Here is a 26,077-nt window from a genome sequence, read left to right as displayed (position 1 = left end):
ATTATTCTTCTTCAATCTTCAACCAATTCACCCTATTTTTTTCTAGCTTCTTCTTCAACCAATTCCCCTTCATTATTCTCTAGCTTCAGAGATACATAGAAGAGGATGAAAGACATTATTTCGATTCTGAATGTATTTATAATTCATATTTTGTCTAGGTTGATCTACTGCTAACATTTGAAATGTAGTTTTTGTTATTTTCAAAACTAGAGTTTTCTTAACGCAAATTATAAAACTCATTTAATTTACTTCTAATTAATTATTTCTGAACGTATAATGAGATCTAGAGGATTGTGATCTTTTTTTCCATATAAGAAGTCACTGGAGTTGCAAATAAATAACATATATATCTTATTTATTTTAAAGACTATATGTATAATATTGCTAGTTATACATGATCAATTATTCCCCATTTTGTATGCTATGAGCCTTAAACTCTCATACATTATATCTTATTTATTTTTAAGACTATATGTATAATATTGCTAGTTATACATGATCAATTATTCCCCATTTTGTATGCTATGAGCCTTAAACTCTCATACACACACCTAATGTATATGACAGATATATCAATATTATTATTAGAGTTTAATAATGTATACTAATGATTATACCAATGAGTATAGTGGTAATATTATTAGTATAATTAGTGATATACTTATAATATTATGAGTATAGTTAAACAATAACTATATACATAATGAGCATAATTATATATATTACTATTATACTCATAAATATATCTATAAATATATCTGATAATATTATGAGTATAATAATGTATTCGATTAATTATACCAATGATTATACTGCTAATATTATAGTATAATTAGTGTATCACTAATTATACTATAATATTATTAGTATATAATTATAATAATATTATGACTATAATAAAACATTAATTATATACATAATATTACTATTATACTCATAAATATATCTGATAATATTATGAGTATAATAATGTATTCGATTAATTATACCAATGATTATACTGCTAATATTATAGTATAATTAGTGTATCACTAATTATACTATAATATTATTAGTATATAATTATAATAATATTATGACTATAATAAAACATTAATTATATACATAATGAGCATAATTATATATATTATTAAGTAGACCAGTAATATTATAAGTATGATAATGAATATTATTAATTATACTAGTAATATTATAAGTATAATAGCAACAATAACCTATAATAATAAGAAGAAGGAGGAAAAGAATATGTATAATTAAAGACAGAAGGCTCATGGAAGAGAGAAAAATAGTAAAACTACCATTACCTATAAAAATATGGTTTATGCTAGTGGACAAAACCATTTTTATGAAAGAAAGAGAGAAGATAAGATTCATGTTAAGCATAAAATGAGGAACTACATGAAAGTTTTGGAAAAGATAATATTAATTTTTCGGAGGGAATTGTGATGGGGATATGAGGAAAAAAGATAGAAATGTAAATAAAATAACTGTTAAGAAATTATAAATATTTTTAAAATTTGCATAGTTATGTTTTTTTTCCCCAAATAAAAATGGTTCTCTCTACACTTCCCCCAAGTTTTACCCGTTAAGGTAGGCCCGACCCAATTTATATGGACAAGCCCAACAAATGAAGTTAGGTGAGCACGTGCTCCAAATTTCTCGCACGTGTCTCCTGGAAGTTTTGGATCGTATTTCTTTACCCAAACAAATAATCTGTAAAAATTGTTCCTTTGGAGATGTGCATAATATTGTTGCATAGTTCTATTAATCAATGAACAGCTAGAAAGAACACATTTGGGCTGAAATTTTTGGTTTAAAAGGAATGAAAGATCAATCTTGGAGATGGGTTTTAGGTTTGGTTTATATATTAACAGTTGCTTCAATATGGATTGCTGCTAGTTTTGTAGTTCAATCTGTTGTTGATGCTGGTGTTTCACCTTTTCTTGTTACATACCTTTGCAATTCTTTATTCATAGTATATATTCCCCTTATTGAGATTGTACGTTTTCTTGAAGATAAATATGGGAGTTTGTTGTTTTGGAGAAAGAATAAGAATAAAGATAGCATTTTGAATGATTCTGAGGAAACTATTCTTCTTGATGATGATGGGGTTGTTGTTGGTGATGGTGATGATGGGGTTGTTGTATTAAAGGAAGGAATTGTGGATCAAAGTGTTGTTGTTGATGTTGGTTTGGATGCGAAAGGGCGTTGGACAAGGTCTAGAGTAGCGAAAGTTAGCTTGTTGATATGTCCTTTTTGGTTTCTTGCACAGCTTACATTCAATCTATCACTCAAATATACTACTGTTACGGTAAGCATACTATCTTTTGGTTTTGAGAAGTTCGTTTTAAGTGTATATACCTATGTTATGTTTAAACTAGTTATCACATTTAGGGATCGGTTGATTGCTGGTTAGAGTTATGCAGGTATTAGTAATGCAAGGATTAATTATGCAAAGTTTAATTATGCAGGGTTTAGTTATTCTTGTATGCATAAAATTATACATAGATTCTCTCATGACTTATACATGTATTAGTTATGTTGGATTGTAAGTAATCAAACACCGTACGTGGTGTATTGAATTATATACGTAGCAACTAAATGCTGCCGACCACGGTACTAGTTATGCTGGTTTGAATACATAAATATTTCACTTCCTAACTAGCAACCAAACGATCCCTTAGCGGGTGGAATGTCATATCCAACCTTTGTTGATCGATTTGTTGATATGGGTTTGGATTTGAAAGGACGTTGGACACGCTCTAGAGTAGCAAAAGTCAGCTTGTTAATATGGCCTTTTTGGTTTCTAGCACAACTTACATTCAATCTGTCACTCAAATGTACAACTGTTATGGTTAGTTAGCTTGTTAATATGCCCTTTTTAGTTTTGAATGCTGCTAATCTGGAACCTTTTTTAAAGGGGTCATTTGTTTGCTGGTTAGAGTTATGCAGGTATTAGTTACAAGGGAATTAGTAATGTAGCGAGTAGTATGTGCTTATTAGTAATGCGGGTATTATTAGTTATGCAAGGTTAGTTATTTGTGTATTATGTGGAAAGAGAAAAAACCAACCAAACATTGTATGACTTATGCTTGATTCTGTGTGGGGATTATTTTTCCTCATTTTTGCAACCAAACAATGTACAATATAGTTATGTAAGTTTTAATTCATGAATAACTTTTCTCTAACCAGCAAACAAACGACCCCTAAGTGTATTTACCTATATTATGTTCCAACCATTTATCACATGTAGTGGGTGGAATGTTCATATCCAACCTCTGTTGACCACTGTGTTGTATGTGTAATGTGGTTATGATTTTGGTTTTTTGTACAGTCGAACACCATCTTAAGCAGTTCCTCCAGCTTGTTTACTTTTCTGGTGTCTCTTGTATTCTTGGGAGAAGTTTTCACATGGGTGAAGCTGTTCAGTGTTCTACTTTGTATGGGAGGAACAATCATTGTGAGCTTGGGTGACTCAAAATCAGGAACCAACAAAGTTGCTTCAAACCCTGTTCTTGGAGACATTCTTTCTCTCCTCTCAGCTGCTTTGTATGCTGTTTATATAACCCTCATTCGTAAAAAGTTACCTGATGATGATGGGAAAAGTGGCCACGCCAGTATGGCACAGTTTCTTGGATTTTTGGGTTTATTCAACATGCTGATATTCTTACCCATACCTCTTGTACTCAACTTTGCTAACCTTGAGCCATTTAACACGCTCACCTGGGAGCAAGTTGGCCTAATTGTTGGTAAAGGTACGTACCGGTCTATATTCTGTGCCTTCCCTTGCATATTTAAGTATGTATCAATTTGTCATGTCTCCGTGTGCATAAATGAGTGAAATAGGGAACTATGACATATGATAGTTCATTCCATTATTCTTGAACCAAATTTCTTGAAGTTCACGGATATACCCTTTGAAGCAAGTGCTTGCATTTGTTCCTGTCCTATGTAACACAATATGATTTGTATCTCTCGGCAGAGGTTGTATTTTAATTGTGTCGACAAAATATAACATAAAGGAAACAATTAGAGAATGGTTGGGAAAACTACACGGCCATAGGATAACTTGATTTTAACCTATCTAATTTTTCTAAAAGTGTTGAAGAACGACTTGAAGAAATGGAACCGAGAGGTTCTTGGATGCGTGGAAAAAAATATTACTAACCTATTTAACGAACTTAAAAGTACTAGAATAGGAGGAGGAAAAAGAAGGCGTAAATGATGATGGGGAAATCGAGAAGTAAACAATCAAAGGAGATTGGTGCAAGCATTAGTGGACCCAGAAATTACTTGGAGATAAAAGTCACACTTAAATTTGTTTGGAGAAAGGTTATAATAAGCCTAAATCTTCTATTGTGTTGCTAGTTCATACTTCATACAAAAGAAATAATTTCATTGTGTGCCCAATCAAATGCTGTACGTGATAAGGGGGAATCGGAGCTGCTTATGGACTGAATCACATTCTAGACAATTAGCGAGGAGGAGAAAGAGGAATGGAGTAACCATTCAAAAGAAGAGATCCTTTAGGCTTTGCGAAATTGTTTGGGAGATAAAGTGCTAAGCCTTCATTATTTTCCTTTGCGTTCTTTCACCAGTTGGGAGATGCTAAAGAAGGAGGTTGTGGAACGTATGAATCACTTCTACCAAAGTGGTTGTTTGAGAGAAGCTCTTGAATTCTTTAGAATCTTGTTTCCTAAGAAAAGTGGTGTTCGGTACATATAAGATTTTTGGCTGATTAGCTTGGTGGCAATATCCTTCGATTGCTGTTATTATCTGTTGTTTCTTGTATATTGATTATTGATTGCTGTTATTATCTGTTGTTTCTTGTATATTGATTATTGAGTATCTTGACCTTTGATTTATGGTACTGTGTGTATATATATATATATATATATATATATATATATTTTGAAACTGGTACTATATATATATATATATTTGAAGCTAGTACTTTTAATTTATGGTATTATCTGTTGCTTTTCTTTGAGTCGAGGGTCTATCCGAAACAACCTCCCAAGGTAGGGGTAAGGTCCGCGTAGACTCTACCCTCGCCAGACCCCACTTGTGGGATTTACACTGGGTATGTTGTTGTTGTTAGCTTGGTGGCAGTGTATAAGATCATCGCAAAATTATCCTTTAGATTGAGACAAACTAATTTTTACCTCATGGAATGCATTTGAGGGGAGTAGACAAATCCTAGGTTCAACTGTTGTTGCTAATGAGATAATAGATTGGAGACTGAGGAATGGAGAATAGAGAATGTTGTTTAACTGGATACAGAAAAAGTGGATAATTATGCGAAATGGAACTTCTTGTTATATTTTGAGATAAGTGGAGGCAGTGGATACAAACATTCATATCAACTGTTAAATTCTGTCATGATCAGTGTGGACTTTCCTTTGTTTCTTTGGTAATAGTAGGGATTAAACGGGAGAACCCTTTTTATTGTTATGGAAGCATTAAGTAAGCTTCTATCTTAGTGTTGGAGATGTGTAGTAATGAATGATTGTGCTTACTAATCAGAAAGCATTAAGTAAACTTCTAGAACATGTGAAGATCAGGTTTCTTTATTGGCTTTAAGTTTAATGGCTACTGGGTAGATTATCTTTCTATCCCACTTTCTTGTTTGCTAATGACACTCTTTTATCTTGTCCACAAATTGATACTAATTTACATCTTTAGTGTGGTTGAAGTAGCATTGGAAAATCTAAGTTTGTTCCACTAGGTATGACTCGAAATGTGTAGGACTTAGGCAAGGGTACGTGGACGCAAAGTGACTTTGTTGCCTACTAAATATTTGACGCCTCCTTCTGGAGGCAAGTTGAGAAACCTCTTTATGATGACTAAAAAATGTTGTATTATCACGGGTGTGAATGTAACACGGGTACAGATCTAGAGGTCAAATTCGAAATTTTGTAAATTTTTAGATTCATCAAATGACAGTGATACATCTAGGAGTACAGGTATTTGGATTCAGATAGTAGATGTGTATAAAATACCGCCGTGTTAAATGGTCCAAAACTTGCCCAACTTATTTTGTTCTTTTTTTTTTTTTTTTTTTAAATCAAGAAAAGTTGTTAACCGTTCTTCTAGGTCTTGTTTATAGAAGTGAACTTTATTTTTCATCCGAACTTGTTTGTGGGCCATCAAGAGAAAACACATTTCTCTGAATACGTTTGTTCAGCAACTTTTTAAAAGCCCAGCCTACCAGCAACTAGCGAAGAAAAATTAGCTTATTTCTCCTGCCCCCAACTAGCGAAGAAACCTTGGCTAAGTTACTCCCACCTGCGACTTGCTAAGAAACCCTAGCACAATTGCTCCTCTGTATTCAAGTTATGGTGGCTTCAAACTTCTCTATCAATCTCTAGACCCTTCATCTTAGTTTGAAAAGAGTGGTTTCATATGCCTATTTCTATTTGACTGAAGAAGTAGAAGGGAACATTTAGACATCTATTTTTGAATGACAAAAGAAGAAGTATTCCCTCTCCATTTTATGTGACACTCTTTTCTTCTACTTTGTTCAAAAAACAGTGATACATTTTATATATTTGGAAACAATTTAACTTTAAACTTCTCATAACATGCTTTTATAGCCACACAAATATCATGGCATGTTTAAGAGATAAATAACATGGCACGTCTAAAATCACAAGTTTCAAAAGTCTTTGTTTCTTTTTTAAACTTCTTGGCCAATGAAACTTGTTCACATAAATTGAAACGGAAGAGTAGTAGTTTTTTGTTCCTGGAAACTATCAGAATGTTGATAATACCTAGTTTTTAGTGAACAACATATGAGACAGTTGACTTATTTAGGACACCGGTGTGACGTGAGGCAAACGGAGTTTTAGGAAGGTGGCACTTCTCCAGTGTTTTATGTGAGATGCTATTCTAAGTGCGGATAATTTGAGGAAAAGGACACATAGTATATGTTTTGTTATTGTTTGTGGTAAAGGCATGAAAAAGATATGGACCATGCTTTGTAACATTGTATCTTTACTTAGCTATATGGGTCTAAGTTTAGTCCCTATACAATTCAGCTTAGACATTACCTAGAATGGTGATGGATGTTGTGGCAAGCTAGGAGGTGGAAAGTGTAAAGAAAAATAGAAAAGATAGCTTAAGAGGTAAGGATTGTTCAAGGCCATATAAAGAGACTACACATAACCTCAACAAATGTAGGACTTTAACACCCTATGTATGTTCGCCCAGATTTGGATATCTGAAGCGCGGTTAACATATTATAGGGGCTCAGCATTGGGTAATAGGCCCGCTTAAACCCTTTAACGAGGCTCAAACGTGTTGAGTACTTCGCGTCGCTTAATGTGCAGTTCAGTGTCATCATCAAGGCCCTAAGACATACTTTTCTTTGCCAATGAGCCTCTCCTAAAGAGGCAATGGTAAACAATTGATATTTCACTTTATCGTAAAAGAATTTCAATTTCTTTGTCTATATATTTGTCATTCATGCTTAGAATTAGTAGTCTTGAACTAAACATATATATTTGTATTTTTTCTCCATTTGCGCCTTTTTTTCACTAAAGCCCGTGCTTTATTTGTGCTTTGCGCTTAAAGCTACAACGGACCTTAGAGCTTTTTTGCGCTTTTCGCTTTTGATAACACTGAATAAAATGTTAGGATATGTCTGATGTTAATACAACATAAAGAAAAATAGACCTTGGACCTAACTTAACCCCAACAGCTAACTTAAGAGGTAAAGATTGATCAAGATCATATAAAAGACGATAATAACTCTCAACCAATGGGGCTTTAAGATAAAGCGTGAAAGCAAGGAAGAGAATGTGATGGAAGATAGCCTCTGTTGTACCTGTTTGGACGATTTGGTGAGAGAACTATAATTAGATATTTCAAGAGATTAGAGAAGCCAATCCATGATGTCCGGGCGATATCTTTTTACAATTCTTTTCGTGTAAAGAAACTATTCCTTCTTGTATGTGTAGATTTTTTGGGAGTTTAATGTAAAATCTGCATGTTTAGATAATATTGTCTTGGTGTGTGATTGAATAAAGTGATTTTAACTTATAAAAGAAGATTTAGTTTTTCTGAAGGAGAACTTATTTTAGGGCAGATACACATCGACGACTCCTTAAATTTGACTCTATTTTTCATTTATGCACCTTGTTTTTCATCATACGTCTTAAACTTGTCCATTCCGGCGAGTTCTTCGTTTTCTTTGTTTCAAAACCAGTAATGCTGTTTCTGATTCTTCTTTCTTATTCCACCATAAATAGCCGTTTATCCAAAGCTATACCAGATTCAAACGCCATTTCTTAAAGCGAGTACCAGGTTTTTCTTCTTCTTGCTCTTCTTAATTTATTCAAACCCATACCCGATTTTTCTACTTCGTCCTTCTTATTTATTGAAACGCCAAACACCATGGATAGCCATTTTTATAAAGAAGAAGAGTTGAGTCTTTTGCAGTTAGAAAGAATCTCTGATGTATACCCATAGGTCCCCAACTAAACTGCTGGAGTAAAACTGAAACAAAATCAAGAATTGGTTGCACTTTTTTACTCTACATTGCCGAGTTGAGAAAATGTTCTAGGTTCTACATTTTCTGATACCAGTTAGTCAGAAAGAATCTCTGACGCTATACGTCCCTGGCTAAACTGCCGGAAGGAAAAAACAGTAACAAAAATGGATGCCTCTTTTTTAGTGTACACAGCAACTTTTAAATTATAATTAACTTTAATTATACTCTATTTCATGACTTCTCTTTTTTGTATTTAATCTGCATCTGATAATTGAGATCAGGAGAAGCGACAACTAGGAAGCATAGATTTAATCTCCAGTCATATGATGATGAGTCCTTGACATGCCCTCAGATCACTGCATGTCAACTGTAAAAGAGATCCTTTAATCAGCTAGTATTATGAGATTTGATTTTTAGCTGTTCATTAATTCAAATTCACAGGAATCCTGTACCTTAAATATTTTAGTTGTGAAAGGTAGAGTTAGACTAATGAGGCATGTCGTCCATAGTGGCATATTATTCTTAGGAAATAGACTACTTGTCCAACGTTGGCATCAATGTTTACATTTCTTCATTCTTCTTGTCTTTAAGAATTTCTACTTTTCTTCATTAGACTAGGGGTTTGGCATGGCCACCTTTTGGTTTTTGTAACTAATTTCAAATAACCATATTTAGGTATGTTTGATAATGTGCTGAGCGATTTACTGTGGGCCAAGGCCATTCTTTTGACGTCCACAACAGTAGCAACAGCGGGACTCACCATTCAGGTCCCGCTAGCTGCAATCGTGGATACACTGACAGGAAATGCACCGCCCATCTTGGATTACATCGGAGCTGCAGCTGTTATGGTTGGTTTTGCAGGCATTAACATCCCTTCAGATTCATGTTCAGTACCAGAAGAAGCAAACATTGAACTAGAAAATGGGAAAACTCAGTCCACAGAACAGGATCACCTATCGCCAGGTAGATTAGAGAGCTAGCTCTTTTGCTCCACGTATCGTAGTTCAGGTGTATCTTATGTTAATCTTACTTGAGCGTTACAGAAAGGAACTCGATGTATTCTTTGTCTACGTCCCTGAGCATGTTCAAAGCTCAATGACACCCACACTCTTAGGTCAGTTCGCTGCAAAGTATAGGCGTGTGCAGATAACAATTAAAACCCCCAAAATTCTGTACTTAAATATGTAAAAGACATGATATCGAGTGAGAATTATCTCTTTCAATTTTTTTAAAGCTTCAAAGTACTCTTGTTTGTTCAGACTAGAATGCATGACTTCCCATCTGCAGAAGGAATAGACTAGTAAATCCTTTTACTTTTCTTCGGATGATCCATTTTTTAAGTGACTGAACTGACTATATAATTATCTAACCTGTCTTTCTCCATCTAATTGCACAAACTTTGAGTCCAAGGAGCATTGAGAATTTGGTGAACTTCGTGTTACCGAAAGTCCGAAACAAATAGAAACCCAAATAATTGAACTGCAAAAAAAAGTTGATGATTTGGTTTGATTTGGAGTTTTGATTTTTATATTAAATAATTCAATTTGGTTTTCGATTTTTGCAAAAATAATACAGACAAATTGAAATACCATACTGTTTCATACAATTTAAAATCCTTATCCGGAAGTATCGTTAGCAAGTGTAACTTTCTTTAATATTTTGATTCTTTCTTTTTCTGCACAAAAAGAAAGTATCTGAAAAGTATTAACTTCTATAATTTTCCTTCGTAAGTAATTTGAATATAATGATGAAAGGAGTTAACCATCTTGTCTCCTTAAGAAATAATCTTCACCTATAAACTTTTTCATCATCCTTTTTTTCTTTTTCCTTGCATTATGTGCGTGTACAGTTTTGGCAACATTATAACTTGAGTTCAAATAAAATTTCATCGAACATCACAACAAAACTAGAAGGCGAGTTAAGTCTCCAATAGAAGACATGAAAGCAGATTGACATCGAAGTAGAAATCCTAACTTAAGTGAAGACAATTTTAGACTATTCAATTATAGAACAGAAAAGTAAAAAATTCAAACCAAACTTTATGCTCCTCCCTATTAAGTTCTGTTATCTTCACGTCCCTATTAACTTATTCATTATCCACAAATAGATCAACGAAGATGCTGCAACAAGAAATAATGGAAGTTAATATATCTCAATTTCGATATGTAAATCACACATTCTTTTTGCGCTCACACATTCTGTTTGCGCGCAATTCAAATCATCAAATCTATTTTTCCTCTCGCTGTTTTTTAGGTCCTCCATCACATATCTGTATCTACCAAGGAGTCGACAACTTATATGCAATCAGGTCATGACGACATCGCAAAAGGTTCTTATTCAATAAAAATAAGGTCCAAAAAGAGTGCAAGATGAATATCTCTTTCAAGGAACAATCTTTGATCAGAATCATCAATTCAAGATACCTTCTACTTAGCAACCTATAAATCTATCTCATACCATTCCAATTGGATATCAATTTTCCAACAGAGATGAAATGTTTTAAGAATTTCTCTAGACAAAACTTGTTTGCCATTAGTTCATAGTAGCAGTTAGGTCCCCATATCGTTGCATAACTTTCTTAGTTGCTAAAGCAGCAGCCTCGCTTGCACGGAATGTCCCAGTTGCCATGATTGCAGCAAATTCACGGGTAATCTCCTCTTGTACCTTGCTCCTAGCGTTGCCAAGAGGATCTTTCATAGCGGTATTAGCAGGTGTCTTCTCTTGCTCTGCCACAGGTTCAACTGCAGGGGGCACATTAGCATTCTTCTTCTCTTCATCTTGACTCTCTGCCTTTCTAGATTGCTCAGCACCGCTACCAGAGGAGTTCCCACCAGAAAGTGTCGTCTGGGAAGCAGGAGCGACGGTAGATGGTCTGAACTGGGGTGCTTGTGGGACCGCGTTAGCCCTCAAGGTTGATTCCAGTTGCTGTATCATGGGCACTGCAATGCAATAATATATGGAGTAAGTCTTATGTACTGGAGAATTATCTTAACCTGAAGATTTCTCCTGAAATTAAATCCAATGCAAAGAGGAGCACTGTACATAGATTTTTTTAATAAATTTCTCCTGAAATTACTTCCAATGCAAAGAGGAGCACTGTACATAGATTTTTTTTTTAATAAGAAATGAGTAACCTTTTATTTATAAACCGGCAAAATGCTAATGCTGGGAGAAATTACAACTGGAAAAGTGAGGAGAAAGCACTGTAGATAGCTCAAATGTGAGCACCGTAGATAGCTCAAATGTGCTTTCAAGTATATAGCTATTACTACCAAAGATGAGACGGTTTGCACTATCTTGAATATCTAACAACTCTTATGCCAAAACGTATTAATTTGTTCTAGAAAGCATCATGTGATTAGTCTACATGTCCGACACTTCATCACAGAAATAACTATGAAAGCAATACGAATTTATACAGAAGAGATGTGACAAAGACAAAAAGGACATAACGGAAACCAACACAAACGCCAAAATCTTAAGACGTGAAAAAAGACGAATCACATAGAACATCATGTTTCACTATCACCATCAATCACACATGTTGTATGCAGGTTCAACACAGAAAGTGCAAAAATCATACTTACTTATAAGGGCACCCATTGGGCTGTTCGTGACCTCGTTAGGAAGATTCAAAATATAGTCTGGAATGGTTGCACCGACCAAAAATTGAGTGACCTCATTGGTGAAATTGTTGCAGTTGTGGGTAAGCAAACTATATGTCTCTGCAGTATACCGAGGGCTTATCTCTTGTAAATACATTTCAAAGACATCCTTGGGTACGTGTGTGACACCAAGGTCTACAACTTTAACAGGTGTCCCATATGGAGTGGTCCCAGCCGGAGCATGTTGTATACCACCTCCAAAATAATATTCATGACCATAGACCACCACTCCCGTATGCCTACAGAAATGATACACAAACATCAGAACTGAATAGGGAGATCAAGAGAGTAATTCACAATGCGGCTATGACAAGAACGAGCTACAGCAGTCAGCAGATACAGATTGCGGGAAAGATAAAAGCTCCATGATATAGGACAGAAAAACATAAAAAGACTTTATTAATCCTGCCCCAATATGTTAAGACACCACATACTTACTATGAGATCAGGCTACCGGAAGAAGATTAGAACATCAACCAAATCAGTACTTCTACTACATTCAATTATGCAATCTAGGCAAGACAGTTCTGCTGGCTTTTATGCATCAGATCAGGAAAGCTTTAACTCATGCTGAAATGTTACACTTAAAGACTAGTGGATTCAGAAATCCATTAAAAATAACATATGCTATTAAAGAATCAACCAAGTTATGTGGCAGGCGAGAACCCAATTGACATAGGTCTCGGTCTCCCTTATGTGATAAGGGAGTCCTTAATAGTTAATATTACTAATCAGACTGCGACTTGAAAGAAAAGAATGCCTTTCAAATAGTATGCAACTTACCATATTCCTTCAATAGCTTTTCCCAAAAAAGTCGTAGACAACTGCCGAGCTAGACCTTGGCTCAAGTCATAGACGTTCAAGGAAACCTTGTGACCCTCCTGCCACAATCAAAGAACATGATAATCAATATATGTGTGCCTCCTATACAAGTAAGGCAGAATCTAATGGAGAATTTGATAAAGATTGGCATAACCAGAATGTGAGAAAGTTAACAATACCTCAGCCATCTCAAACAGTCCAATAAAAAAGCGTGCTTGGATAGAAATGCACTATACAACCAAGTGGAGCTGGAAAGATGACCTGAAATATTAAAACCAAGAACATTAGACACGATGGAAGTGTAAAAACGAAAAGAGCAACTAGCCGGCTCGAAGCAGATAAAGTGAAGTGGTTTGGCTTGAGAAACAAGACCGAGATATATAAACAGACACGTGACAACAATCAAAGACACACATCAGGGATCACTATCCTCTCATCAACCATCACTAATAGAATAGAAGCTTAATCAGACAACGAAGAAAACATTGAAAGGCGCACAGTAGTGCTAAGTACTGAGATGCATATTTCTTCCCCAATCATAAATCCAGAATCATCAATCACATTTTAAACACAAATTTCAGCCTCACAAAGTTGCAATCCCAGATACAGGGTTGACATTTTAGATGGTCCCACTCAATCTCAGAAAGTCACCTTTCTTCTTAATTCCAATTTCCTTCAACAAAGAAAGTGACTTTCTGACATAATAACTATTAGTTAAGTGACCATATTTTTCAGCTCGTACCACTCATCTAATAGTTATTATCTCAGAAAGTCACTTTCTTTGTTGAAGGAAATTGGAATCAAGAAGAAAGGTGACTTGATAATAACTATTAGTTAACTGACCAGATTTTTCATATCGTACCACTCATCTAATAGTTATTCTTGATTCCAATTTCCTTCAACAAAGAAAGCAGACTTTCTAAGATAATAACTATTACTTAAGTGACCAGATTTCTCAGATGGTCCACTCAACTAATAGTTGTGTTTTCAAAAAATCATCTTTCTTCCCATCTCTAATTTCCTTCAACAAAGAAAGTTACTTTCCAAGATAATAACTATTAGTCGAGTGACCACACGAGTTATCAACAATCTCAGACAACTGAAACCAAACCCCCTGTCCCTTTTTATATGTACAACATTATTATAGAGGAATCAAATAGCTTACTTTTTTCAACAATCCTGCTAATTTTTCAACATTACAGCTTATCTAAATTGACAAATCACTGTTGCAAGAAATTTTTTACAATTGGAAAAAGAGAACCCTAATTCTTGCACCAATTCCCTCAAATTTCGTTAACCTCTATGTGGATAAAATAATAATAATATGCTTTTACACAAAAACTTAAAAAAAGAGATTGATTAATTACCTGAGAATGAGGGAAGTTGAAGGAAACGTGAAGAGAAAAAGAGGAAAGTTACGTTCTTTCTTTGGCGTCTAAAAATAGATAAAAAGAAAGACTTGTTAAAACAGACCAAATTTCCAGAGAAATTGGGACGTTTTATATTGGACAGTCAAAGGCTCTGAGATCTTCTACAATGACCCGGACACAAGTTGTTCCATAGCCTTCTAGAAACTACTAACCACTAGCATTTTGACACGTGTTCCCTCGTGTCACTTCACGCGCTTGGCTAGCAACGGCCAACGATTCCAACCCTGAGAGCGGCGATGCTCATTAATGGACTTTATTTAGTTTAAAAATGGAAAAGCTACATAATTTGGCAGGTCGGAGGAAAAAAATAAAAAATATTACTACTTCCTCTCTCTCTCTCTCTCTCTCACACACACACACAAATTATTTATCGTGATTACAAAAAATAATTATCTCAAATTATTTGTCGTTTTAGAAGTATAAAAGGTATAATTAATTATTATTTGCCCATTTTATCCTAGGTACAATTAGTTATTATTTGCCCATTTAATCCTTAGCATAAATTTTTTAATTAATAGAGATGACACATAAATTGAGTAAATATTATAGAGAGAGATTATAGCTTAGACATAAATAAAGATAAAGTTAGTCAAATGCTTCTAATAATTAGGCCCCGTTTGGACATGCAATTTAGATATTTTAAGTTGTATTTTCTCTTATAGACATAAAAACCCCACAAATTGTGAAAACTATCAAAACATTCTCAATTCTTATACAATCTTACCAAATAAGCAAGTCATAGTTCATAACAAAATTAGTACACTACTAGAAGGCCTTTCTAAAAAATAAAACATCAATTAATCAAACTTTAGTTCAATAAAAATGGAAATTTAACATGAATAGTAATATAACTACTCTTTAATATAATCCTCCTACATAAATTAAAGGTTGGTAGACATAAATAAAAGTTGGTGAAAGTTAATGAGATTGGTAAATGATTGATGGGAGTAATTATTAAAAATATTTATCAACTTATGGGTCTTTTTTACAAAATATAAACTTATGGGTTAAATTTTATATTTAAAAAAGTTGAAACCATAGTTTCAAACCCCAAATCATGCCTTTTTGGATGATTTGAGGTTTGAAACCATGAGTGAAAACGCATGTCCAAACGCTGGTTTGGGGTCATGTTTTCAAACCATGATTTGAAAACGCATGGCCAAACGCCTACTTAGTATTTCTTACGGGGTGTGTAAACCAAAATAGTGACAAATAATTTGAGACAGAGGGAGTACTTCTGTCCCAATTTATTTCCTTTTTATTCTGGCATAAAAAGATGTCACCTTTCTATAATTAGAAATAACTTAACTTTAAAATTTATCGTTTACCCTTAATGAAATGATTTATCCATACAAATATCTAAGGATTTTTAGACCATAAATTTCAAAAATTCTCATTTCTTTCTTCAACTTTGTACCAAGTCAAACAATGCCGCATAAATTGGGACAGGGGATTATTATCACCCACGCTTATGTTGGGTTCAAACGCAAATGCAAGCGCATACATGATCGACAAGTCATAAATTGATTAGCAGGGTATTTCCACGAGGACTTACTATTAAACAATTATAAATTATCTATTCAAGAAGGTTTTCAAAAGTTGATTGTTGTTTATCGTAACTACTAGTTATGTGAGGCCTGTGCTAAGCTCGGGCCCAAACTCAAGATATAAAAGTAGATATTTTAATTAAAGAAATATAATTTGTGTTAGTACAAGTGTACAACAACAATAACCATATACTCATTGTAGTCTCACAAGTGGGTAATTACGTTAGTAATAACTAAATTTCATATAAGTATATTTTCAATATATGAAAGCAAAACTTTCATTCCACTCCTTTAATATTTGAACTTTCATTTTGATGAAATTGTTTACTTCAAATCAAATGCGGAGCCAGAATTTGACATTTATAAGTTATGTATCCTAATTTTCTAAAGTTATTTAGTTCTAAATAAATAATCTATATATAGTTAATGAACTTTTAAGACAAATACATAATTTAACTTGTAGCAATGACGGATGGAGGCTGCTCCTCTCTTAATTAGGGATTAGGGGTTTGAACATGGATATGGAAAAAATCTTTGGAGGGAGCGCTTCCCCGAATGGGCGCGATACGATGCGAATTATCTGGATTAATTGGGCTCAAATGCGGATATCGAGCACCAAACAGAAAACCAAAGAACATGAAAAATGAGGTAGGAGGTTCGATAACTTTTGAAAAGTAGACCCTGAAAACAAAAAAAAAATAAAAAAAAATTGACTTAAATAAATAAGATTAGGACCTAAAAGTAATTAATTAAAAAGTTTTAAAAAAATTTAGAAATTCTTGTGAGGACTATAAAAGTCCCTAAGTTTGCCCTTATATATAGTAGTAAAATGCAGAATTTGTAAACTAATTATCGGAACTTCAAATATCAGAGAGATGAGATTTCATAATTACATTTAAACATGTAATCATGTTGAGTATCCACTAAATTGACTATTCAGATTATTTGGTTTATTATAGGGTTTATTTTGCTAGTAAGAATCTTCTTAGTTCAAACTCGCCTACTCCAATTATTCTAATGCCTATATTTCTATGGAATCAGAGTCTCAGAGATAACAAGAACACATTTATATTTTATGTGTAATGACTAAACAAGGCATGTCAATATATTTCTATCATAATCGCGAACCTATTCTCCGAGCCTCGGGTTCAAAAACTTGTCCAATATGCAATCTAGAATTACCTTTCTCAAGTTCCATTCTATATTCATAGATAGTATTTAATTGGTGATTAAGCAATCAAATAATTAAGAACATTATCTGAATAAACAAAGCAATATTGATAACCAAATGTCGATTAAAGCTTCCACTACTACTTCATAAATATCCCGCAACCCAGAATTAAGGAAACTAGCCATATATACTTACATTACAAATATCAAATGTCATATAATTCATCAACTATAAGATATAGAAGAAAGAAAGATATAAATACGATGAATCATTGCTCCATAATGATCTGGTCGTCCTTCTAATCTCCGACAATCAGAAACCCCTTCAAACACATGTTTAGAATGTAATTATATTGTGCTGGAATGATCTTGAACCAAAACACCCTTAATAAATCAAGATTGGGTCGAACTGGGTCGTCACTACCTTGACACGCTACATGGCATAGCGTCCCATACGCCGTACTAAGCCAACCCTTGCAAGAGCTAAAATTCATCAAGGTAGACCTAACACGACGCATGGAACGATGTCCTACACCTCGTGCTAAGATGGATTTATTGAAAGCTTATTTTGTACCAACCTTGAAATTTCACTGACACCTGGAACAACACGAAACGCCACACGGCGTTGTAGTGTATTTTTGGGTTGATTTTCATTGCCTTCAACTCTTTTTAGGCACACTTCTTTTTTGGTTGATGCACTTGTCACTAGGGGTGAACATGAAAATCGAAAAACCGACCGGCTATATTTGGTTTAGTTTGGTTTCAAGATGGAAAAAATCGAACAAAACCGACTTTATATATACATATTTCAAAAAACTATATTTTGTTTGGTTTTTGAGCATGTTGAATTAACTAAATTGTTGAAAAAAAGAGTTTTATATATGGGTACTAATGTCATCTATACCTCCCGTAGCTTGCTAAGTGCAATGTTTAAACTTTGTGCTAAAGTGAATATGAATGCCAAGACTGTTTACCCCGAATTACAGGTAACAATTAAATTTGTATGTGGTGAAATAGGATATGTGGATGAACTTTAATCTTTTAAGTTGGTATTAGATGTCTATGGATGTGTATAGGATTATATTTATATATATGTGTATAAATAATATATCGTAAATGACATATGCCAAATATGCTTAAATAATGAATATGGATTAGATCAGTTGTGGATGAATAATACAAATCTGGACCAAAATACTTTGAAGAGAGCTTCTATATTTTAGATGGCTATAATATTATGATATGAGAAAAAAGCTAACCTAAAAAAAAAGCGGGGGTTCCTTATGGCCCTTAGTACAATACAAAAAACCTTTATGAATAAACCCTAAAAAAGATAAGGCTGATCCGTACGATTGTCAGCGCAAATAGCGGAACGGTTTTATGATGCGTGGCAGCATCACAACCGGTTATCCGGACCAACGGACACGCTTATTTTGGTTCGGGTCAGCTGTGTCCGGTACAACATCCTCGGTGTAGAGCAAAGATTGAACATGCTCGTACCCATTTGGACCTGTCTTTGGCTCCGGCCTCATCAGTCATACGTTGACCCGGTTTCTACCGTATACAGATAGTCCCCACACTTTCCGGATCAAAGTTTCACCAGAGTGACGGGAAGTGGAAGAGGTAGTCTCATAAGTTCATTCTTATCTTCAAAACAGGCGGGAACCGTAACGTCACGTCCTTCTGACTTCGGCCACGTGTCACATTCCGAATGGCCAACTTCGAAACCGCCTCAACCACGTCGCTTCAAGTCACGTCTCATTAATTCTCGAACACGTGTTGTTTCTCGATTGGTCGCCATTGGTAACCGTGACGGTGGATCATCTATATAAGAGTTACAGTAGTATTTTAACTTTTCACTTTTCACCTTTCACTTGTCTAATCTTTAGCTCCTTGGTTAACTTTTCAACTTTGCTTGAATCGTCAACATTTTTTGCGTCAAAACCTTCAAATGTCCATACTCATTCCTTCATCTCTGCCTTCAAATCTTCATCTGCATCTTCAATCTTCAAATCTTCATACCAACTTCTCCATAAATTCATAATTGACTAAAATGTCAACCAACACCGACTCTGCTTCCCAGGACGTACCCTCGGTTTCTTCTCTCGGTCAAAAGCCGAGCTCCGTTTCTAAACCCAAAGGTAAAACCCTTGTGGAACCAACCGCCATGGATATAATACCGGCCAAACCCATTATAACCATGAATTTGCCATTGAGAAGGCAGTACAAATTGCGAATAGGAGTTTTAACGTGAGACGATACCCCTCGTCAATTACAGAGGATCGTCTTCCTCGGGTTCGAGCCGAGTGCGGATGGGACAAACGTCCTATTCAAGTGTTTGCCTCCGGCGCCGACGAATCTATCACTGATTACAAGGAAGGGTTTCTGTACGTTTATATGTACCCGTTCACACTCAAGCTCGAATCCCCAATCGATCCGGTTATTCTCGAAATATGCCGGAACTACAATGTGTGCTTAGCCCAAATTAGGCCGATTATCTGGAAGATCGTGGCCTGCCTCCGTCTACTAGCAAATAATGCCAAAAAGGAGTTCACGTTGGCATACTTTATCCGATTGTATTGTCCAAGGATCTTCCGAGGAGGCGTGATAAAGGTCGCAAAACGAGGGCGAAACCCGATCCTGTCCAACCTTAACGAGGATAGAGATCAAGGGTGGTTGGAACGTTATGTCTGGGTAAGGACCGCAGACATCATTCCGGCTGAGTACATGCCCTTTCCGAAAAGCGGAATAACAGACGTAAGTTCCTCAAACGTGTTTCCTCTGCATGCGTTCAAGCTTACTTTTTTTTCTTTTACTTTGTTCAATATTTTAGTCGAGGCATGGATTTCTACTGCTGTTTGGAATTTCCCCGAATGGGTTGAGGCAATCATTAGCCAACACCTTCATGATGATCGGACATGGGCAGACCTGTCCCGTGGCCAGTGGGTTGCACAGAACCATGGTAATCTTTACCTTGATTCGGTACTCATCGCGTCCTCCCGTTTTGCTTTTTCTTTTTATAACTTTTTTGATATTCAGGCTTGCCCAAGGGATCTGTGGAGCCACGACCCGCACCAACGGATGAGCCCGCGACACCAGGCTCAAATTTTGACACGGCCGGATCATCCCGGCTTATTGCTGCAGCCGAAAAAAGGCAAAGAAGACCTTCAACCAAGGATTCAAAGAAAAAGAAGAGGTCGAGGGGTGATGTTTGAACCTTGAGGGATGAACCCGAGCCTGACATTATTCTTCGAAGAGTTGGTACGGGTCCTTTCGTAGCCTTTATTCCCGAGGAAGAAACTACTATTCCAACCTCGACTACAAAAGTGCGGAGGATGAAGTTCTTTTCCACCTAAGCACCGAGTATGTCCAAGCTCCGATTCCTCTAAGGTCAATTAAATTTATTGACATTTCAGGTGATGTTTCACCCGAGGCGGCGCCTTTGGTGAAGAGGCCTAGAAGGTCCGAAACAACCTTGGGAACCGAGCCTTCCCAAAGGGTTGAAACAGCCCCAGAAGTTGAAGTTACCGCGGCAACCGACTCGTCATCTAGTGCCGACCCAGCTAATGCGACTGAGGTACTTCCAACTGCTGACACTGCTAGAGCTGTTCCGGCTTCTCCTCCTAGGTACTTCCAAACGCGACCGTTCTCCGGTTCGCTTCCCTCCTTTCATCGAGGCCGGATAACCTCGATGATATGCTTGCCGGTACTCCTCCTGCCACGGTCGATTCCTCGGGTTTCGGTCATCTTCATATTTCACGAGCTACGAGGGTTGCCAATCGGTCCACCGAAATAGGTGCGCGGTCAAAACTTGTTGACATTTTCCCAGCCCCGAGTGTAGAATCGAGGAGGACTAGGTCGGCTGTGGTCACCGTCCCCGAGGACTGCAGCTTTTTATCGCGTTCAGTGGGGTTTGCAAGTTACCTAAGACCTCTTGTTTCAGATTCAGACAAGAAGAAGATGGAGGGACTCCCATGGAAATGTCTTATGAATGAGGGCATGCATGCGGGTAATCGGGTAAGTGTTCTTATGCATTTCTACAGCATTAATGTGCGATTCTCCGTTTTCACTAATCAATTTTATAACTTCACTTATTTTTCTTTTGAAGAGTGTTGTGCTCTTAAATGAAGGCTTCATTCAAGCCCAACGCAAAGTAGAGAACTTGAAGGGTCGCCTAGATGCTCGAGCGAAACCGAGAAGTTTAAGCTGCTTTTGCGGGGAAAAGGAGGACCACCGAGGCGGGGCCCTTCCTCCGAACCTTCAATCGTAGCTCGAGGCAGCTAAAGCTGATAACCTCCGTTTAAAGGCTGATCTTGATAATGTGGTTGAAAAAAATCGACTCCTGGACCAGGATAACACAAACCTTGGCCGATAGAATGTCAATTTTGCTATGAAGCTCGGCGAATTTGAGGCTACTATCGCCTAACTTCGAGGTGAGCTTAACTCGATCAAGACTGATGCCGAGAAGGTGGTAGAAAAATTTCACCAACTTGAAGCCGAGAGAACCACCGAGAAAGAGAAGCTGAGGGTATTTGAGGAGAAAGCCGAGACTCGGGCTCGAGCCATTGATGAACTTAAGAGCAAGCTCGAGGAGGCTACTGTGGCTAATGATCTTCTTTAGACCGAGCTTGAATCCGTCAACCAGGTTCGAACCACTCTACTTGAGGCGAAGTTTGAATTGGAGGAGAACCTGAAGAAAGCTAAGGCCTATCTGGAAGAATCTCTCAAAGATATGGAGGTTGCCGAGGCTCATACTACGCTTTCGATCGAGTATAAACGTTAGAAATCCCGGCGAGTTACCCTCGAGCAAGTAGAAAGGGGTTTGGGGGACATCACGGCCCGGATACTTGAAGCCAAAGCTATCGAGGATAAGGCCAAGAAAGCCCTCGATGCTAGCTCCGACGATGACTCCGAAAAGATCGTTTCTGAGAATTCCGGCTCCAATCATAATGGGTAGACTGAGGCCTGTATGGGCCTTTATTTTATTTTTGTTTTTGATCATGTAAAAATCTAAGTGTAAAGCTTTGGTTTATATATGAAATGCATATTTCCTTTTTGGCCGTTGTTTTCTTCATCAGAGTATATTTTTCAATACTTGCCTTAAACATTCTTTTTTAAAATCGAGCCTATCTTAACTCATTGGTTATTTGGCTTTATTTTGTTCGGTTTGTTTTTGACTGAGGATTTTATCGAATGATTCGCCCGTGGGGCTTATTTATGCTTTGTGAATTCAGATGTCTCCGAATCACCTTAGGCATCTTGGGTCGAGGTCTTTCAATTATTTGAACCTTTTTCGATTGTTTGTAGATTAGGTTCGGACACTTGAATCCCTGCCCTTTTGTCAATCTTATGACGGCAGTCCTCATTCGAGGGTGTTAATAGATTTTGGGCTCGGCTCAATATGACCTTGTAGCCTTTGTTGAATTTCGACAATAGTCCCCGGTATAGGGTAGCTAATGAAAAGACATATCCAAGACGTATTTTTCAATAACGTTTCTTCACATTGCAAGTGTTTATACACAATTTAAGGATTTCATCCGACTTCTTCTGTTCTTGCCGTAGCAAATACTACCGGACACGATTCATTTGATCGTTTGGTCCTTTCATCGAACCTCAACACGAAGGTTCGAGTTTACGTAAAATAAAAGCACAAATTTCGAAAACCATTTTGAAGTAGACTTTGTTTCTTCGTTTCTTCATTTTTCGGTGAGTCGAACTCTTTTTCTAGCCTCGATGTGGGTATAATAGTCCCCTAGTGTTTATCCGTGAAGTATGAACGGAAAACTATCTAGTCCCAGATGAATGATAGCCTTCGGCTTTTGGACACTCGCCGTTTTCATAAAGTAACACGTTGTACTTGTTGCCTCGTTAAAAACCTTGTCGGAAAATCCACTTCGGGACAAAATCAAACTAAGAAAAAGAGTGCAACACGTGTTTTCAGACCTAAATCTAATCCCTGGGATCTATCCCGATATTAATTCTGCAAAAAAAAGGGTCGGTTAATTTCAAAAAATGATCACGAGTGTCAACGGCACCTCAGCAGTAGTACTTCTTCAAATGAGCCACGTTCCAGTTGTTGCGCAGCTGTTGACTGTCTATGGTTGAAGTTGGTACGACCCTTTACCTGTTACTCCGGTTATCTTGTACAGTCCTTCCCAATTCGGACCCAATTTCCCATCTTCGGGGTTCTTGGTATTAAAGGTAATTTTTCGAAGTACCAAGTCCCCAACTTAGAAGTGTCGAAGGTTGGCCCTCCGGTTGTAATACCTCTCCATTCGTTGTTTTTGAGCCGCTAAACAGACTAGCGTATTTTCGCGTAGTTCGTCCGCCAGGTCAAGCTTTACGGCCATAGCCTCCTCGTTTAACCCGTTGGTGGCATACTGCAACCGTCAGCTCGGTTCGACAACTTCCACGGGGATTAGAGCTTCGGCCCCGTAGACTAATAAAAATGGTGTCTCCTCTGTGCTCGACTTTGACGTCATTCTGTAAGCCCATAATACCTCCGGCAGTACTTCCCTCCATTTGTGTTTCAACGTTTTAAGTCGTTTCCTCAGATTTTGAATTATGGTTTTGTTCGTGGATTCCGCATGTCCATTTACACTTGGGTGATACGGAGTAGATACAATCTTCTTGATCGTCAACCCTCGAGGAAGTTATTGACCTTGTTGCCAATGAACTGAGGGCCATCATCACAGTTTATTTCGGCAGGGATGCTGAAACGGCAAATGATATGGTCTCATATGAAGTCAATAACCTTCTTTTCTCTAATCTTTTCAAAAGCCTGCGCTTCAACCCATTTCGAGAAGTAGTCAGTCATAAACAAAATGAAACGAGCCTTACCTGAGGCCCATGGCAGGGGACCGATGATATCCATTCCCCATTTCATAAACGGCCACGGAGATAGCACCGGGTGCAGCAACTCTCCAGGTTGATGAATCATTGGTGCGTGCCTTTGGCAACCATCGCATTTCTGGATGAAATTTTTTGCATCTTCCTCGATTCGGTTCCAGTAATAACCTGCTCTGATGATTTTTCGAACTAGGGCTTCCACTCCAGAGTGATTACCGCAGGTACCCTCGTGGATTTCTCTCATCACATAATCTATTTCTCCGGGACCCAAACATTTAGCAAGAGGTCCGAAGAAAGATCGGCGATATAATTGGCCGTCTACCAAGCAGAATCGAGCTGCTTTGGTCCGGAGTGATCGTGATTCTTTTGGGTCGCTCGGGAGCTTCCCATCTTGCAAGTAGTCGATGTATTTGTTGCGCCAATCCCAAGTTAGACCCATTGTGTTTATCTCGGCCTGACCGTTTTCTACTGTCGAGTTTATCAATTGGACTACGGTACCGGGGTTGAATTCTTCTGCTTCGACCGAAGAGCCCAAATTGGCCAATGCGTCTGCTTCGTTGTTTTGTTCCCTGGATACATGCTGCATGGTCCATTCTTTGAACCGGTGCAATATCACCTGAGTTTTTTCTAAGTATCTTTGCATTCGCTCATCCTAGACCTCGAAGACGCCATTCACCTGGTTCGCGACCAGGAGAGAGTCGCATTTTGCTTCGATTACTTCGGCTCCCAGACTCCGAGAAAATTCAAGACCTGCAATCATAGCCTCATACTCGGCTTCATTGTTAGTTAACTTCACAGTCCTGATTGATTATCTAATGACTTCTCCTGCGGGAGTTTTTAAAACAATGCCCAGCCCGGTTCCTTTAGGTCGTCGCCCCGTCCGTATGAATGGTCCAGATGCCCGAGGTCTTTTCAGAAGTTATTAAGAGTTCCTTCTCTACCTCGGGTATCATTCCGGGGGTAAAGTCTACTACAAAATCGGCCAAAATTTGGGATTTAATGGCCGTCCTAGGTTTGTACTCAATCTCATAGCCGCTGATCTCAACGGCCCATTTGGTCAACCTACCCGATAGTTCTGGCTTATGCATGATATTTTTTAACGGGTAAGTAATTACAACACATATGGGATGGCATTGAAAGTAAGGTTTTAGCTTCCTCGAAGCACTTACCAATGCCAAAGCTAACTTTTCAAGGTGCGGATAATGGGTCTCCGCATCTCCTAAGGTCCTACTCACATAATAGATTAGAAATTGGGTACCTGTTTCCTCTCGGACCAGAACGCTGCTTACCGCCACTTCGGATACTGCTAAATATAGAAAAAGTTGTTCGTCTGCCTTCGTCGTGTGTAGCAAGGGCGGGCTGGTCAGGTACCGCTTTAAATCTTACAAGGCCTTTTGGCATTCCGGTGTCTAAACGAAGTAATTCTTCTTTCTTAGCAAGGAGAAGAAACGGTGGCTTTTATCTGATGACCTCGAGATGAACCGGCTCAAAGCCGCTATCCTCCCGGTTAGTCTTTGTACTGCCTTGACATTGTTTACCACTTCGATATCCTCAATGGCTTTGATTTTGTCCGAGTTAATTTCAATCCCTCAGTTTGATACCATAAAACCCAAAAATTTGCCCGATCGGACACCCAAAAGCACACTTCTTCGGGTTCAGCTTCATGTTGTATTTGCGAAGTACATCAAAGGTATACTGCAAATGTTTTAAATGGTCCTCTATTTCGGGGACTTAACTAGCATGTCATCAATATAAACTTCCATTGTTTTCCCTTTTGTTCTTCGAACATTCCGTTAATTAAGCGTTGGTAGGTTGCTCCGGAATTTTTTAAACCAAATGGCATAACATTATAACAATAAGTCCCATACCAGGTAATAAAAGAAGTTTTCTCTTGGTCTTCCGGGTTCATCCGGATCTGGTTGTACCCGGAATAGGCATCGAGAAAACTCAACATCTCATGCTCGGTCGTCGCATCAATCATTCGATCGATGTGAGGCATGGGAAATGAATCCTTCGAGCACGCTTTTTTTAAATCTTTATAATCAACACACATTATAAATTTATTATCTTTTTTCGGAACCACAACCACGTTGGCTAGCC

The 26,077-nt window shown here is 37.2% G+C and overlaps 2 protein-coding genes across 3 annotated transcripts; one reads left to right on the top strand and one right to left on the bottom strand.

Moving 5' to 3' along the window:
• Positions 1 to 1,696: 1,696 nt before the first annotated feature.
• Positions 1,697 to 9,719, top strand: LOC132049869 (uncharacterized vacuolar membrane protein YML018C). The gene is made up of 3 exons (XM_059440835.1): positions 1,697 to 2,311; positions 3,335 to 3,755; positions 9,170 to 9,719. Exons 1-3 carry the CDS (start codon positions 1,823 to 1,825, stop codon positions 9,472 to 9,474), a joined length of 1,215 nt encoding a protein of 404 aa, XP_059296818.1. The 5' UTR covers positions 1,697 to 1,822; the 3' UTR covers positions 9,475 to 9,719.
• A 1,090-nt stretch (positions 9,720 to 10,809) lies between these two features.
• Positions 10,810 to 14,515, bottom strand: LOC132049853 (uncharacterized). Of its 2 annotated transcripts, none has more exons than XM_059440817.1 (5): positions 14,349 to 14,515; positions 13,161 to 13,229; positions 12,943 to 13,040; positions 12,082 to 12,398; positions 10,810 to 11,433 (listed from the first exon to the last, which is right to left on the bottom strand). In XM_059440817.1, exons 2-5 carry the CDS (start codon positions 13,167 to 13,169, stop codon positions 11,027 to 11,029), a joined length of 831 nt encoding a protein of 276 aa, XP_059296800.1. In that variant the 5' UTR covers positions 13,170 to 13,229; positions 14,349 to 14,515; the 3' UTR covers positions 10,810 to 11,026. The 2 variants fall into 2 exon arrangements, with proteins under 2 accessions (XP_059296800.1, XP_059296807.1); XM_059440824.1 differs by having other exon boundaries at positions 13,161 to 13,242; positions 14,349 to 14,513.
• Between the last annotated feature and the right edge of the window lie 11,562 nt (positions 14,516 to 26,077).

This window comes from Lycium ferocissimum, chromosome 1, assembly GCF_029784015.1.
Source record: "Lycium ferocissimum isolate CSIRO_LF1 chromosome 1, AGI_CSIRO_Lferr_CH_V1, whole genome shotgun sequence".
NCBI classification, from domain to species: Eukaryota; Viridiplantae; Streptophyta; class Magnoliopsida; order Solanales; family Solanaceae; genus Lycium; species Lycium ferocissimum.
This window is presented reverse-complemented; position numbering and strand designations above follow the sequence as displayed.